General features: G+C 41.9%; 1 protein-coding gene across 1 annotated transcript in view; it reads left to right on the forward strand.

The window, feature by feature from the left end:
• The window catches only part of C1_1H12orf42 (chromosome 1_1 C12orf42 homolog), a 1,726,734-nt gene that overhangs the window by 569,958 nt on the left and 1,138,088 nt on the right, over positions 1–18,688 (forward strand). Inside the window, exon 3 of the mRNA XM_086933179.1 lies at positions 9,085–9,268. Coding sequence (XP_086789305.1) covers positions 9,085–9,268 — 184 coding nt within the window. The remainder of the gene's footprint in view (positions 1–9,084; positions 9,269–18,688) is intronic.

The raw sequence follows: 18,688 nt of genomic DNA on the forward strand, positions 1-18,688 counted from the left end.
CCATCCACAATCCCTTCGCCAAAATCTGCCCGTAGGACAATTCTTGAGGATTCGAAGAAATTGTTCCTCTACCAACCTGTACAAACAACATGCGACTGAATTGACAAAACACTTGAAAGAACGTCAATATCCTGGTCATCTAATACGCCGAGCACAGAAGAGAGCCTTCAACAATAATCGAGAGGCCCTCTTAGAACACCGAGGGAGCAAGACTACCTCAGATCGACTGACGATGGTACATACGTTCAGCACTCTATCCAATGGGGTGAAGAAAACAGTGTTGAAACACTGGAAGATTTTGAACACTGCTTCGGGTGAGATACCAAGACCTCTTTTTGCCTTTAAAAGAGGGCCCAGTATCAGAGACAGTCTAGTACACACTAGACCTATCTCTGTGCCCAGAGCACCTTCGGCTACTACTAATACCCTTTGGAACATTCCTCCTGTACGAGGACATTACCCTTGTGGTGGTTGTACCGTGTGTCCTCAGACCCAGAAGACTTTGTCCATCGACATCGGAACATCCAGACCCTGGCAACTGAACACCCACACCAATTGCAACTCGGACAAGTTGATCTATATGATCACGTGCCCATGCAAGCTGGCATATATAGGGCACACCACCAGGAAAGTAAAAACACGCATAAGCGAACACAAGAGCACAATTCGCTGCAACAAACAGTCTACGCGCTTAACCAATCACTTCCTGGCAGCAAAACACAAAGCAGATGAACTGAGGTGGGTGGTCCTTGACCAACCGTTTATCCCTGCACACATCACTGATGTTTCCCGTTTTCTTTTTGTCAAAGAACAGCGCTGGATTTTCAAACTGAAAACGGATGTGGTAGGGCTGAATGACAACATTCCATGGGTGTCTATTTGACCTGCACACTTGTCAATTGGAATAGCTCAATATCAACAAGTTAAGCAGGGTTGAGTCGCACGGGTGACAGCTTGGTCGATTCCTACATTTGACCACACATTCAAGCTATCCTTCACTGCAGGGACTGTACATTCGTAACTATATGGCCTTACTACAGGAGATCCCTAGCACCTTCTTTCTGACCCTTGCCCCAGGTTACACCTTTTTCCTTATCAAGCACAGGGCTATTACTGGGTAACAAGAGGTAAAGTACTGCAAATTGGGTTTCCTTGTGTTGATCTTGTTCCCTGGGCATGGCAATGGTTGCTCGATTTATTCTCATTCTTTGCCGATATTTTCGACCCCCCTGTGACACTCAAGCATCTACTCACCCCGAGATGATTAAAATCGGTGCATTAGCAATCGCGCATATGTCACAGCTCATCTTGTAGTGACAAGCTGCTGAGCATGCGCGGTTATCACCAACTTCTAAGAACAGTATACGGTTTACAAACATGAGGTGAGGCCTCTACTCCATAGGCTGGGCATTTTTCTTTGTTTTTCGCCTTTGGGTCAAGCGTATGCCGCTTTGATCACCCTATAAATCCATATAGAACTCGTAACCGGCGTAATAGTCATCGGGCATGCGCCGCTGTTTACCCGGTAGTGTTGAGTTGCTGAGCATGCGCGCACGCCAAGGCGAGGCTTTAATTGCGCATGCCCAGGTCTTTTGTATGCAGCTCCCGCTTTGGGTTTTACGCATGCGCTTTTCAATACACTGCCCGGATCTCGAACGGGTTGACATCATCGATGTCGACAGGTGTGGACAATCGCCTTTCTCTGCCCCAATTAACGCAGGTATTTAAACACGCCTTCCGCCTCTCGTCGGTGCCTCCTCTTCGGCTCAGGACTTTGCCGAGGGGTACCGACGGAGAGGTGAGTGTGCTGTGGGTTATTACGGATCACGAGGACCTGATCTGTCTATTTTTTCCTTTGAGAGTCCCTTTGAGTCAAGACTACCTTGGCTCATGATATCGTTATTTAACATCTCTCAAGCCCTTGTTGTTTTTTTTAAAAAACAGCATGGTGCAGGCTAACCTTGGTGAACTGCATAGTCATCCTCCAACATTATACATTTTTTCAAGAACAAGGGTGAGGGAGGTAATTGACTAATAATTAATAGAGAACACAGGGCTGGCCTTATTGACAAGATGGTGTAAGAATACACTCCTTCTCCTTACCATATGGACCATGATAGACATTAGAGTGGAACTTCGACGTCATCCTAGCAGAATTTTTTTAAAATCATGCTCCATTAATATTCCACAAATCCCTTCTTGTTTCAAATGCTTCACTAACCATGGATGTCAGGGCTGAGTGAATATTTCGGGCAAAATCACGAACAAGTTTTTTGCACATAACAGTAGATACCAATGGTATTAGATCTCTGTGAGGCTTCTTGATTGTGCCTTTCACATATATTATATTTATTATTTTTTGTGCATAGAGCGGGGCCTCATCACTCTGAGTCGTTGCCAAGTGAGGTGAGGCTGTACTCCCAAAACTTTCTGGGTAAGTCATAGTTTGGATTATTTTTGAATAATCACATGATGTTGTTTGACCCTTCGGGCAACTGATATCTTAATACTATTGGCCACTGAATTGAAGTTTGGCTTAGCTGAGTTTTTGTTTCTTGCTGAATGACTTGTTCCAGGACCCCTAAGGCTCCTGGCATTGCACATACACATTCACATAATAATTAGTGGGTGTGTCTCTGTGTTTTTCTTTCCCTACAGGAATGTATCCTCTACTTATCACAGAATTGACAAGGATACGGTAGGATCGTCCAACTGACGATTACAGTCACTATATATTAGTTTTCACACGAGAGTTATTTCACACTTTAAGTATAAGTTTGAGTACGACTTTGCAGTAGCAGTTTAAACCTCTCTGGCCCTGAAGAATGCCGGTGGACTTTTCACCTTAAGGCAGAAACATGTTGGCCTATTTTTCCAATTAGCAAAGAAAACAGTGATTTTTTCACACTGTTCTCTCACTTGTTTTTAATTGGCGTCCAGGTGAATACCAAATAAAAGTCTTTTTTTGTCTGGATAGTCATTTTAAGATCACTCACCACTTTCACTGCACTGCACTGTACCAGCACCGCCAGTGGCAAGGACACTACCTCTCATTGAACCTTGGGCATATGTCATCCTGCCAATTCATCTAGGCACGGAGACACCCGGCCAGGTTTCATATGTCCTAAATGAAGATGCCCCGCCACGAGGGCGGGCTGATAGGACTTTATTTATACGAATAGTGTCTTTTGACCACTCTAAGGCTGGTCCAGGGCATGTCCAGTTTTGCAGATTAGTTTTTTCGGTAAGAACACTTTTGACTCAGCTTAATTCTAGACTGTCAGGTTTGTTTGTTGTTTCTAGTAGCTTGAGTAGGGGTTTTAACCTTGACGGTCTCTAAACTCTTTACCCTTGACCCTCCTTTGAAATTTATTTTTGTCCATAAATTGAGTTTATACCTGTGTTGTGGACCAACTAAATGCACACACAAGGTATGGGGTCTGGTCTTAATCCCTGAGGTCACTAATATATCCCTGTGCTCATATAGTGATGGTAGGGTGGTTGCCATGGTCGAGATGTTCATTGTATACATCTTGCTGGTGATCTTGATTATGTTGCTCAGTTGTATTTGTTAACTTATCGCAACACACATGCTTCAAAATAGACTACAATAGTTTATTCATGCTGTTTTTACTTGGACATTGGGTAAATTACTTTAGTTGATGATTGTTATTTATTGATTATGTATACTTTGAGGGTTTGGACTAAACCGAATAAAGTTGATGATGATGACTACTATAGTTTCAATAAATATATTGTAAACTTCCTTTGTGTCCAGTTGATTTTGGCAAACCTAGAACAAGAACCTCTAGTTCCCTTGCGAACTAGAAGTTCATGTTCTAGGTTTGACAAAATCACCTGCTACTTTGAAAAGGTTAAGGACTTCAGGTGAGGTACTGTGAGCTAGTCGTATTTGAGCCTACAGGCACTGATGTGGTAGAGAGACATAGTCCCTACTTTCTGACATCCTGTTCCCCAAGGCACAGTTCTGCTTCCAAACAGAATCCCTGCAACAGCAGTGCAGTGTCCCCACAAAAGGGCCAACTGATAGTCTGGAGCCAGGGTTAGGTAGAAAGGACCTCTGTGCACGTCAAAGACCCTTCTTTGAAGTCACCACCCACTTCAGAGGCACACCTGGGTATAAGTACTGTGTCTATGACCCCAGCAAACTAGAAACTACTGGACCTGTAAAGAACTCCGCCAGAAGGAAGCACTGCTGTGTTGATATACACTCTGCTTGACTGCTGCTCTGGAAGAACTACTTTTCTGCTCTGAAGTGCTACCCTCTGACCTTCTGAGGAAAGGACGATTCATCTCACTTGAATTCAGAGTGACTCCAAGGGCATGGAGACTTCCCCCTGTTCTGAAGTTTCAGGGACATCAAAGACATCCTATAACTCTGCAACAGCACCTGGGCTCTGCCATCTGTGAGTTCTGCCCTGCCACATTGTTCCAATTTAGTCATGAGCCCTTGAAAGTGAGGTTTTCTGTGCTGCAACCCTCAACGCTGATGCATTGTCGCTGTTGCACTGATTGGAACCAGCACATTTCACCTGATGATGACTCATCACCCATCTTCAGCGCTGCTCGATGACGAATCTTGCCCCAGTGCACAGCCCACCTAGGAGGGACAGAGGACCAAACCACTGGAAGTGCTTCTAAGCCACTCTGGAGTATTATGTAGATGTGTCTAGAAGCAACAGATTACCAACTCTGCTTTAGGCATAGTTAAATCAACATGGAGTATTATATGGAGTCCACCCAGGAGCAAAAGTGGATCAACCCATTGCAGATGCTCTTACGCCACTATGAAGCATTTTATCGATTTAACAAAGGAACCACAGAGGACAAGACCCAGTGAAGGGACTGCTAAACCACCTGAAAGCTTTATATGGAATACACTCATGAGTGACAGAAGGCCAACTCTGCTGCATGCATTGTCAGGCAAGCAGGGAATATTATATAGAGCCCTCCCAGGAGTGAGGAGTGGTATTCAAGGAAGGATGGGGAATGAGAAGGGCAAGGATTTTGCCTCGGTTCCTCCCTAAGCCTTACAGGCCCAAGAAGCAGGGAAGTCACCAACATAAATTGTTCTTAACCTTTGCATAATTTTAAGGCTCCTAATACCATCAACCATCCTATTGGATTCTTGAATCAGCTCCAGTTCACTGTAATAGTACTTTTCTGTCTTACAGAGTTCTCCTTTATTGAACAAGGTCCATATCATATTTAGTGTACCTCTGCATTGTAATATTTGATCTTTATGTTTGAAATTTAACATATGTTCAGGCAATCACATTTACCTATGGTCTGGTGGCAAGCTACTGTGTGATGCCATAAAAGTACATTTGCATGGCTGCAAGAAAAAGTTTTTTTAAAAACCATATAACTTTAATAGAAAAGTATGAATGGTTCCTAGCAGGCAAGTGTATTTAGAACAGCTATAGAAACTATTTTCAGTATTCTGCATTTCACAGGGAAATGAATCCTATCGGCACAAAGAAGCAGTACTACTGGCTTTAAATTGATGTTACACGTTGCATATATACACAAGGGTAAATGAACACAATTAAAAACGTTAGACTAATGGGAAGAAAAATGCATTATCAAATTAAATTATTGGTCCACCAGCCCTATCATTGAAGTACACTTCCTTTTAGATGGAGGTACATATGTGATAGGCATAATATCCTCACTCACAGAACAAGAGAGCCAATGGCTGGAGTGTGATAACACATTCCCCCATGATGTATGCTGTGGTAGGCTGATGCAAAATGTGAATGACAGTTGAACATACTAAAGGATCTAGTAGGCTGACCCAAAGCCTATCTATATTTGTATTTACATATGCATTTTTATATATGATTTATTTTATTACTTGATAGCGAGACGGCTAATGCTGACACGAGATTTGACCTAAAAGTACACTAATAGCAGTAAATATCAGTCTAATAAAAGGATAGTAGAGATAGGATGCGAAATGTTTCTAGTTGGTATACACATACTTTGCCTTGCAAGAACACTGATTCATTCCGCAAGAATTTGGGTGGTATTCAACACAGAGTAAAACAATTACGGAATAAGAATGTTGTTTGAGTATTGAGGTGGAACTTACCTCTTTGTATCAGTCACAAGATTAGGATGTCTCATCTTCAAGGAATGTGTTTTTTTTTTGGTTCAGAGAAGGATCATTTGATTTCCAAACCAACTTAAATTAGTATGAAATCATAAAATTGGGTGTTAACGTGAGCTAGAGTATGATGCTCCAACAACCCAGAGTAGGGTGGTGTAAATAGCTGAGAAACAAAAGATATCACATCCAAAAATAGAAAGTTATGAATGTTCAAGATAGAATGGCCTGATAGGCTAGGCCACTGTGATTGGGAAAGGTCAAGGTAAGGATGGTCTGGTGTTCTATTTTAGCGTAGCATTGCACAATTACCCAGAGTAGTGAATTGAAAAGCCCAGATTAGAATGCTATGGTAGCCCACAGGTAGGCTGTCAGATGACCAAGGGTAGAAAGGTTTGGAAACTGAAAATAGAATAGTCCAAAATCTGCAAGAAAGAAGGGCCAGGGTGAAGATGCTCCCATCTGTTGTCAATGAGAAACAAAGTTCTTACCTTCCAGTATCCAAATTTCAACCAAACCTCCATCTGTTGAGAAACCCTTATGACTGGGCTGAACAGACAATTCTGAATTCTGTATTCTCCCAAGGACGACTAAGAGAAGATCTGACTTTCAAAATAGTAATACCACAATTCGTAGTCAAACCTGTCTTCCTAACTTAATTTTTATTTGTATAAATATTTGTATTCTGTCATTTGGCTTAAGGCTTCAATAATACGGATAAAAACTCAGTCTGTCTGATAGTATAAACTATGAACGGGCAGATAAATAATTTCCCCAATCGGAGCTCTAATTCCTCCCGGTTTGTACTGTGGGTTTAGTATAGGAACCGTTAGTTTGGAGCCTCCGGGTCTTATTGTACATCTGGATGTGTAAGGAGCAGTGCAGTTCTAGAGCTGGAGTTATAGAATATGACCCAGATGGATAAGTTATGGAGTCTGTGACATCTTAATAGAATCTACAGCAGGGGTGTCCAACCTTTTCAGGCATAAGATTATAATCAATGAAAAGCATTCCAAGCTACTGATAATATTGTTGTACTAGTAAGCACGCCAGACAAGATAGCATTAGTAGCCACAATTTGCAAGATTACCAACAGTGATCACCTCAGTGCTTCAGGCACAGGTGGCAGCATTCATTTAGAAAATGCTTTGTCAAAGTGGAATGTCTCTATATGGGTCATATAACAGTCTTAGCTGCAGTGCTCATAGAACCTAGTCAATAGAATTAGTACTAAGTCTCCCTATTGCCACATGATTTATCGCTCAAAAAGCATTTAATATATTTTGGAAAGTTACTAATTTTTTCCCCCACATCATTTTGAAATACACACATTTGGTGTTCCGGATACACACTTTTCAATATTAATATACCTACATTAAGTCAACCATGCAAAAGTTTGTAATTTAGCAGGCTGGGCTGCACACAGGAGAGAAGAGCTACTTGCAGGTAGCTGGGGAGGTACCAGTAGTTCAAGGGCTACTCGTTGGAGAAGCCTGATCGACAGGCAAGTAAAACTGGTTACATGAGAGGAAATTGTGGGAAGTTTTAGTTTGGTCCTGTATGGAGGAAGACACCAAGATTAATACTACTGTCTGAATTATATATGATGATCCTTACTTCAAGGAAAAAAACACCCAGGGTAGCATTTGTTAATGCAATACCTTCTGTATTTGTGTATCTGAGTGATTCCACCAGTTGGAGCTGCAAATCGCCACAAGTAAGAGGTGGGCCACTTAACATTGGGGCTTGAATCACAAAAGAGAGCAAGACTTTACCAAGCTATTGTCCATGCACACTTTTTGGGAATTTACACACATGTCCAACTAGTATGTAATTTAACATTTTGTCGGTGCTGTTATGCCAAAAATGCCGAATTGTACCCATAGTAGAAACAGTGTGCAAGTGCAGTTACCCATTTCGTCCTTTTTCCTTTTATTCCTTCCAAATGGTAGACCTTTTCCCCTTTACTCCCATGAATTTGAATGCACTCTGTTCTCTTTCTCAGCTTGAAAGGGACTTTACTTCAGCTCTTTACATAAGCACATTTTTTACTGTTTCCATGCCTGGTTATTTGTATCCAGTTGTGGGGTACAATTACACACATGTAAATGAATTTACACCTGCTCTGTATCCTTTAGGAATGTCTAACTGAGGTACATCCACCGATTATTGACCTAAAACATATGATAACTGCTGAAAATGATTTTACAATCAGGCCACTAGGTTTTTTAGGTGAGCGATTCTTTAAGACGGTATGGTTCCAAGGGGATTTTGTGTTGGCTGGTAACTGGCGACAGGTATAAAGGGTGAATATGGAGTGGCTGATGGCCCCCACATTAGGAAACTGAGAACCTCTTATCTGATGTATCATACACTGCACATGGGTGCAACAGGGGTTACCTGCAACAGAACAAGGTAACTGGTTACAGTTATTTATTTATTTATTTTACGGTTTCACAAACATTATACAACACAACGCTCTATTGTATTTCACTGCATATTTATGTGGCTTATGTGTTGTCTTTATGACCTGCTCCGGTCATATGTATTAGCTGTGTAGCCAGCAGCAGTGCCCACCTCTTAGATGCGTTGAAAAGCACGTGTCTTATCATTAGTATCCTTCAGATAATGCCATCTCACTGAAGTTGGCATGGCTAACTGAGCTACAAAGAAGCAAGATAGAACGGAGGGGTAAATTAGGGTGTAAGAGCATAAGGTTGGTAAAGTGCTGCAGAAGTGTTATTTATTGATGTTCAGTATTTGCATGCAGAAACCCTTTATGTATCACTCACGAAATGTGGCACCTCCTCTCTAAATGAAAGGGCGTTTTAGATCAGTGAAGTAGTTGTAGGATGAATTAAAACCTTCTCGCTGCCCTCAATGGACTAATAATAATCGCCCAGAGAAAGTCCAACCTTGACAGGCTCTGATCAGAATGTTTTCTTCATTTACAGCACAATCACCACAGTGACCGGCCTTCTTTACCATGCCCTAGATTTATTGCTCATATGACGACCTCCCCAGGAGCTGATGAATCCACCAGTATATTCAATGCTAAACCCAATGCCCTCCCAGCAAAGCAACGCATTCGGCGCAGAGAAGTCATTGTCACTCCAAGAAACACCTGGCAGAGTTCAGGTAAAGTAGTGGCTCTTTATTGGTGGAGAAATCAACGGATGTATAACGTGCCTCTGTAACCCTTTTGGTGGTGTGTGTGTGGGGGGGGGGGGGGGGGGGGGGGGAGGGCAGAAGCCCCATGAGGGGACGCAGTTCAGCAGTTCCCCGTCCAGCAGTATTTCAGGGACCCACTGCCACAAAAAATGGGTGGCCCGGGCCATCACGCAGGATCGAACTATAATCTTGTTAAAATGAGAGGTTTTATGCAGGTCGAAGGGGGTACTGCCATGCTTATGTTGGAGCGATTCGACCACTGGTGGCATGAATTTCAGGCCCTACTCTTCAGTGTCAATATGCATTGCAATATTGAAGAAATCAGACTGGTTGCAAAACTCTGATGTGTAAAACCATGGTTCATTTACCCATCAAGTAAAAATATTCAAAATGTGTGCATGGTGTATGCGATTGCACGGTAAGCCAAAAGTATTTTCTGGAAACTTTTAATGGTACATTATGCAACAAATCCCAGTTGTGTGCTGATTGAAGTACTGTCCTATTGTACAGTGGAAATGGGTTCAAAATTTTCAAAAGAACTATAGAGGGGCAGATGCAGAAGTGAATGATATCCTTTGGTTTTTAAATACGACACACGACCTGTGATCCTCAGGGTAGACGAGGTTCAAAAAGCCATCATGGCCACAGCCAGGCGGAAAGTGCCTGGTCCCTACAGGGTCCCGTGGGGTCTTTATAAAGCTGATCTTGTGAGGTGGGCCAAGCTCCTGACCCTGGTTTTTAAATGTAGGAGTCGTGAGTGGCCTGCCGCCCTCATGGTCTACTGCGGATATTGTACCAATCTTTAAAAACGGAACAAGGGACGATCCAGTCTACTATCGCCTGATCTCCCTACTTGATTTGTCTGAAAAAAGTATGGGCAAGGTGATTCTGGACCACCTAACACTATGGCTAGAAGATTCCTCTATTACCTCAGAACTGCAATACGGTTTCAGGAAAGGGAGAGGAACTTTGGATCAATCTAACAATTTGCTCTTCCTCTGTTAGTTATAATGAAAACAGCTCACTTTCAGCCTTCTGGGATGATAAACGGGGGGGTAAGACAGGGATGCATTTTAGCCCGGTTTTGTTTACTCTATATATCAATAAACCTGGAGAGGTTCTTTCAACTGCGTGTAAAGACATCCCCAGAGAAGCTCCAAACTTGTTCCAGCTCTGCTGTATGCAGATGGTGCAGTGTTACTTGCCAGAATGGCTGTGGGGCGGCAAAGTCTTGACCTTTATGTTAATTTTATGTTATTTTATTTGTACATATAATGATGACAGGCAGAACAAATTTCTCTAAATGCAGGCTTTTGTGTAGGGGAGGTGAACTGAGTAAACTTTCCACATTTCGTCAAACAGGACGCCCAATGTCCCGTTTGATGAAAGGAGGTCTTTGATGGCTCAGAAGGTACTGAAAAAATACCCTGGCCAGAGCAGCAGGATTCCCTATGAACTTTGCCAGGAGACTGGGGGCTAAACCATTACCCGCCCTATTGAAGGTTTATAATGATAAATGTATACTTATACCATTTATGTCCGTGATGTATGGGGCTATAAAGATGTTAGTGAACTGCAGGCCACTGAGAATAAACACGTCCGCAGACTCCCAGCAGTATCCCCTTTTACTGCATCCTTTTTGGTACATGAGGAACTTGGACAGGGTTATATATCTGATTCTATAGCTATGGCCCCAGTAATGCGTTGGTTGAATATCTGGTCCAAGCCTACTCCTATGCTGAACCACCTTATCCCAGAGGACTGTATGAAGGTTGATGGGGCCCTTGAGATTCCATGGCTTGGTTAAGTATCAGAGCAGTTGAAGATACCAGGCCGTCCCGAGCTGTCCATGAATCATAGGCCGATGCGCCCCAATGATCTGAGAGATATAAAATCACTGTTCTTGCCAAGAAGATTGACAGAAAGGGAAAATAGGGAACTCACCAAGCCTACAGTAAGGCAATGTGAAATAGTGAGCCCAGGGACCCTAAGACAACCGTATTGGACGTACATTAAGAGCCATTAACATTGCTCTCTTTTAACCAGGTTTAGGTTTAATCTTATTCCCTGTGGTCTATCTGTCTCTAGGGGGTTTTCTAAGATGGGTGGTGCTTTAATGCCTTGCTCTAGTGATCATTTCGTGGAACAAGATCTCCTACACTTTATTTTTTTCTGTGATTTGTATTGCAACCTATAGAAAAAATATATTCTTCCATTGCTAAGGCACCATAAATTTACCCAAGTGAAACCAGCCCTGATCTTCCCCTCTAATTGTTTTGGTTCTAATTTTTTATTAGGTGCTTTAAGACGAAGTAAAAACAGCTCATAGCTTAAGTATGTTATTTTTTGTTACTGTCCTCTAACGTCATTGATTGGCTTTTTTAGCACTGAGCTGTTTTAGCAGTTTTATTGTATTACACCAGTGGTTTTTATACATATGTACTACACTAGCTCTATACCCCCCTATTGTTTGACACAGCTATATGAATTATTAGTCTGTGCTTTTAAATATATTGTATTGATCAGTTCTGGTGCTTTTTTTCTTAACTGTGTGTTTATTTGCTTTTATGGCTTGAGTTGGCCGAATAAAGTTTAATTTGACTTGACTTGAATGGAAGAAGGTGTGGTAGCATTGACACGCACAATATGTCAGTACCTCTATAATACCAGGAGTATACACAGAAAGATATTACAGAAACAACCCACTCATCTTTAGGAGCATTCATGAAGCAGTGCGCAGTTTTGCCTGATGATACTACACCGTTCTTTCCAGACACACAACGGAGATAAGAGCTGGAACTTTGTGTGTATACCGCGAGGAATATTTGAAGACTGTGTTGAGGGAAATCAAAACAATGTGAGAAGCAACTGCGCTCAACAAGCAGTCCTTATCACTACAGTGTCGGATGTATAAATGCTTTTCTGGCAGTATAAGTCAGCTTGTATAGCTAAAGTTGACAAACGTATCAGCAAGTCACAGATGGAGGTACTTTAGTATGCAAAAAAAAGAGGCACGGCCCTTGGAGCTACAACTGCAGGAGAAGAAACAGGGACAGGAGGGGGAGATGAAACAGATGAAGAAATGGGATGGGGAGAAAAAAACAGGATCAGGCTGGAGGGGAAATGTAAAAAAAGCGCTTTGATACGGCAAGCATTGGGCATAATTGCACAACACCACAGTCCTGCCAGCCTGTGAGAAAGGTGACTATGTTAGCGCAGGTTTGCAGTATATCTTATTAATTCATGATACATGAACAACCCTAAACTTCACTAATGCATAATGTATCACCTAAACAAACCCTCTCCCTTAAGGATGGCAAAATCATCCCCAGGCACCACTCACTCACTAGCATTTCTTTTGACACTTTCACATCTCATGCCCATTCTTGCCAGAGCCACCTCACCTAAGCATACCCCAAAACTCTTCCATGTCTTAATCTTAAAATACTGCAACAGTCCCCAAAGTTATCCATCCAGGCCGTGCTCTGTGCTCCCCCCTTCGAGGGATTGATATGCCCGCTTGCGCCAATTCCCCCAAAAACTGCCTAAACAAGCTACAATTGCACCTGTCCTAGCGTGGCATAGATAAACCAAATCCAAAATCCCAACAATACCTGGCACCCCGTTGGCATGTCCTTGCCTCAGCCAACTACTAATGGATGGGGTGGGTGGATAATGTGGGCTATTCCCATCCATGCTTGACCTACGACCCCCAGCCTAATTAAGCCCTCCCTTCCAGCCTCGCACAGCATGTGTAAGGCAGCATGACCTGCCTCACTGGCCTCCAAAAATAAAAATCCTCTAATGAACTTGGCGACAATTAACTTTTTAGCCCGAGCGCTACACTCACCCTGATTTCCCACTATTCTGACTATCCAGTTGGATAAAGTATCAGCCAAAGAGGATGGCCCTTGACCTCTTGCATAGATATGCCCCCTGGAGGTTCCCCCCTACTCCTTCGGCCTGACCAGTGGTAAGCACAGGCACGGTGGACAGTTTCACCTGCCCAAATCACCCCAGTGGGAAGAACGTCCTGCTGCACTATAATTCCCCAGATCCCTGAAGCACAGCATGAGTAGAAGAAGCAGGATGGGGGGAACAGGACTAAGTAAAAAAAGTGCTATGACATGGCCAGCGCAGACCGTGTCATACTGTTGTTTTCCTAATAAATAGTACCTGGATTACAGCATGAGCAGGGAATGCCCAGCAAAGGGACACTAATAAAGTAAATTAATCAATGCCTGGTCTACATATCATCGAAAGAAAAGGAAGTGATGCATGGCAAGCACTGCCCAATCAGAAGACAGAAAAGAAGAGTGACAATGCTGCAAACCAATGGTAAGCAATGTGCAGGTTCCAAGCACATTATAGAACACAAGAGTATCACAAGTGAGAGCGCATGCGCTTGCACATGCTCACGCAGGTGAGATCTAAAAGCAAAGAAACATTCCAGACCAGAAAAGAAGGGTTGGGGGAAGCAACAGACAAGAGGTGCAACACAGAAAGAAGAAAGGCAGAAACAGAACACAGGGGGTAGAGCACAAAAACACAAACACTCCCATGGAATGCATTATTCTGAGAGAAATATTGACCTATATCAAAAGTAGCATGAAAAGTGCAAAAATAACAAATGGACTCATAGGCACAGAGGAAGAGGTGAAGCGTAAAACTATTCTAAGTAGGGGTTACGAACAATTTAAGAAGATGGTGGAAGGAGCTCCTTACCTATGGCAACAACACTATGCAGCATAACAGTACAGTTTGTCAGGAGAGGTCCTTCAATACTTTCTTCTTCTGTGCTCTTTTTTCATTGATCTTACCAGAGGTTAAGTCACTTCTATGACTGTTGTAAGTAGATTAGGTAGGCAGCAGGATATGTCTTCAAGTTATTAAAATAGATTTATTAAGATAGACAGCAGAGCAGTGAACCTCACAGCTGACCAGACCATCAACTGCCAAGGCTGGAATCTTCACATACTAGAGAGAACACTCTTAGGTACTATGGGAGATAGGTAAGATGGGAACACTAAGAAAGGACTACTGACACCAAGCAGCCATATTGAATGAAGTATAAATACACAACAATGACCTTCCAGTTGGGTGAAGACACAGAGAATAATGGAGCGTGGTACCACTTGTGAGGTACAAGACTCTGAGGGTCTGTCCTGATCAGCATTTTACATTCTCTGAGAGTAGTACTTAACAATTTCATTTGTTCTTTGAAATGTTACAATCACATTTACACTCTATTCTGCATGTCATAATCAGATAAACAAATGTTAAGGTCTTGCCTGTGGTCATGTCACTGTAAATAAGAGCATAACTTGAGGTCTACCAAGTGTATAGTAGTAAGGATGTGACTGTGTTGCTCTGAAAGGGTCATCTTTTTAGGTCTGTATGCCTTATCAGTGAAAACCAAGGATTTACCCTGTGAATACTTCCCATGCTGGAGAGAAGTTAAAAAGGCAATAGAAGCTTAAAGTCTTCTAACTGAGCTACTACAACCAGCTATTCATGGGCTTTTATTAGCTTAGCTTAGGTCAAGGCTTGATCTGTAAAAGGTGCTGGGGGTGTAGGAAATAACAACCATGATACAGTACAAGCAAGAGATAAAGAGAACCAAGTTCTGACAAAGGCAAACAGGAAAATACAAAACCTATACTACTGAGATGTAACTAAACATTTGAGGGTTGCAGTAGGAACAAGAATGACAAAAATGCAGACAACTCTGTAATGTGGTTTTAGGGTTGGGCTCTTGGAATACACAAAGCTTTTGAGAAAACATATATATATATGGCAGTCATTGTGTTGCACGCAAAATAAAGAAGATTGCAAATCACAAGTCTGGGTCCGTTTTCGTTTCTCTGGAGAATTCAGTATAAAGAAACGGAGTTCCGTGAAAAAAAAAATATATATATATATATATATATGTGTGATCAAGCTCTCGTGTAGAGTGAAACGCGTCATCCTTATTAAAATACGTCTTCCCTGCTTTCCATTGGGAATCCACTTTTTTGAGGCTTTATTGATTTGCTGGTTGCGAGGTGTTGTGAGGTCCCGGCCGCTGGTTCCTCTACTGTTTTGGAACTTGGACCGCTTTCTTCATATATATATATATATATATATATGGTAGCAAAAGGTTACTAGAATCTCATAAGCATCATCATAATTTTTCTTAGAGCTAAAATCAAGAGCCAGGTCGGGCCATCAATGGACCAGGCTGACACTCAGAGGAGGTATGGACTGCAGAGCAAATGTATTTTCAGACTTAGAAGATTTCAGAGCTCACCTTCTTCTGGTGGACTGCAGAGGAAGCCTGAAGAAGCTTTCAATACCTTGGATCGAATAAAGGGGTGTTCAGAGGAAGGAAACATTGGAGTGATTAAAGAGAAAAATAGGGGAGAGGTGTCTGCTGGATGCCAAAGCAGAGTATGAGTGCCAGCTAGTAGAATTGAATTCTCCAAATTATTTCTCTTAATGTGGATACCTCCAGGCAAATGTGGGACTCAAGAAACATTGATGATTTCAGGTTGTTTCCATGAATGATGTCAGTGAGGTTCTTGGTCAACTTGATGACACTTCAATTTCTTATTGCACAATGTGGCAAATGAGAACATCTCATGCATTACACATCGTCTTGGCAATGTATTTGGTGTATAGTTGATGTTCCATCAGTGTTTCATGTACAGAAGTATGAGGCTCTAAGTCTTAACCTCTTAGCATTCTTCTGTTGGTCTCTCCTGAAGATCTTATGATACAAGTCTAGCCAATATCTTTTCACACTCATTACCCAAATGGTTGGGGAAACCTCAGATGTGCCTCTCCATCAAAGGGCTTCTAGACATTAGGGAGCTGTAGAAAAGATAAGTTCCACAACTTAAACTTTTAGGGTGATCCTGTAGATCCTTCAGGGGACAAGTGCATCCTTTCGAAGCTACTTTTGAGTTTTCGAGAAGATCGTTGGTGCTTCAGCCGGCAAGTGGGCTCAGTGCTTTAAAAAGTGTTCAGTAAAGTAAACAGACTCTTTGTATTATACAGTGGAATTCCTAAGTCTGGTTGTTCGAATTTGCAGCCACTAAAGTGACATGGCAGAGCCTCCCTGAAGTTGATTTGTCACACTTTTCAAGAGGAACACTGAGACAAGTGCCACAAACATTTCCACACATCCCTTTGGAGGTTGGAGTTCCACCTCCTACAGAAAATGGCTACCTGCAAAGCTTTCTGGATAAAAATCGCAAATGTGGTTGTTATCTATTTATTAGGGAGGAGTCACTGGTATGGCACAGAATATTACATACTAAATATCATATGTCAAAAGTATTTGCCCTAAATCTTGTACTAAAAATTATTGCCTCATTGAAGTTAATAGAAAATCTACATCTAATTAGATGATCTTTTTGTGAATGATATTTAGGGCACAATTATATTTTTGTCACTGATACTTGGTCAGTGTTAGTCCAAATTTACAAACAATTAGGTTACTGATTGCTTGAGAATTAAAAAACAAATGTTTCATTTGGTTGAACACCTTTAGAGCTTAGTATTCAACACGTCTAGTTTCTGTTCTGCTTGTTCTCCACACTTGTGCACTTTATTACATTTTGTTAAACTTAGTTATATTTTTATTATGTGGCAGAATGTTTGTATGCAGGTTATTCATCCTTTTTAGTGTTGCAGGATACAACAGTCATACGTGTTCATAGTCCCAAGATACACTGACTCCAGCAGTCCCAAGATACACTCACTGAGCAATAACCTTGTGAGGATCAAAATGGAATTAGCCAGAAACATATTAGGATGTGGAGCATAGCATTTGGCTCTTCAACTCACCCCATCGCAGGTTTTGAATCGCAAGTGAGTGTAAGTTGTTTATCAATAGGCAGTGGAATGTTGTACAAGAGGGACTGCTTTGACAAGCAATCCGTACGTTTGAGGTATTTAGTGCTGCTGATTCTACAGAAAAAATAGTCAAACTGATTGTCATCTGTTCTATGAGGGGCATTCGTACTGCAAAATGAAGCGGATACTGCTCAGGTAATGCTCACATGTTTACACTAAGGTAGAGACATGGATATCAATTCATCAAAGTGGCCGAAGGGGTAGAAATTACATCGATCACACCCCCTTTAACACCAAAATCATTGTGGGGTTGACGCTGCACCTCAACCAATCTTGTGAAAAGCCTTGTAAGTGCCAATAAGGAACAAACTTAGGGTCACGGGCACATTCTTATGGTAAAAGGGGGATGCTTGGAGTCACACGTTGAGATCTCTACTGACTCATTGGCTTCTTATCGCCATTTTCCTCCTTGCTTTTTTCTGCTGTATTCTAGCTCCTCCTCATTTTCCTTGTTGGGTTTTTTTGGTTTCCGGAGCTATACATATGCCTTTGCCTCCTGCTGCTTCATGGTGCCAATTTTTGTACTTTTTGGTCCACTGATGTACTTTACGCATGCTTCATGTTGCAGTTAAAGTGTAATTTGTCCTTGGCTTGTAGTTTTTGCAGATGTGGAATTAACAGTTTTTTTCTTTTTAATTGTGGTCTAAGATAGTAGATGTTATTATGAGGAATGAGGCTAGTGTCTGCTGCTAAATTCAAATCCTGTGAGATACATAGTTTGAGCTTGGCACTCGATTGACAGAGTAGCGTGGATACTCCAAGATTTCCATGCATGTGATTCATATTTCATCACTTTGACGCACTAAGGTTAAATTCAATGTACTCCAGTAATACTGGGGCAGATTATGAGAAAACGACTTAAAATCGATGTCCCGTCAATGGATTTAGGCCCTTTTTATGGTCTGACTTGACAGCGCAGCTGTCGTCAGACAAGTATATGAGCATTTCTAGAGAAGAAATTTGTTCCCGCCCACATGTTTTGATTGGGCAGAAGTTGTGTGCTTAGAAGGGTAAACCCAAAAGTACTGGGACCTGGATAGTCAGTGTTGCAGGGAAAGTGGTCCCAGTACATGCATTTAGAAAAAACAGATACTTTTGAATAATGAATCACGAGGAAGAACAAACAAATCTTCTAATGGGAGCCATTCTGGTACAGGATGTAGAGAAATACAAACTTGAGATCCTCAACCAGCTTGGCGATGGAATAAGCTACCGTATAGTACGCACTGACCCCTCTAAGGATCTGGCTTTGGAAATTCTGAACCTGACTAACGGGCTGTCACATCCTTAAATTTGACTTTGATGAGAACAACGAGGCTTGGTGAGTTTGTTTGTTTGTTTGGCTCGAGTAATTGTGGCTTTCATTTTCACCCAGATCCGTACTGGTAGTAGTTTTGACTCTTCCCTTGCTTTCTCTTTTCGCAGAATAACATCTTTTACGTGCATTTTTAATGAGAGGTATTTATCGATTTTCGTTTATTGTGTTGT

The sequence above is a fragment of the Lissotriton vulgaris genome, chromosome 1_1 (assembly GCF_964263255.1).
Source record: "Lissotriton vulgaris chromosome 1_1, aLisVul1.2, whole genome shotgun sequence".
Classification (NCBI taxonomy): Eukaryota; Metazoa; Chordata; class Amphibia; order Caudata; family Salamandridae; genus Lissotriton; species Lissotriton vulgaris.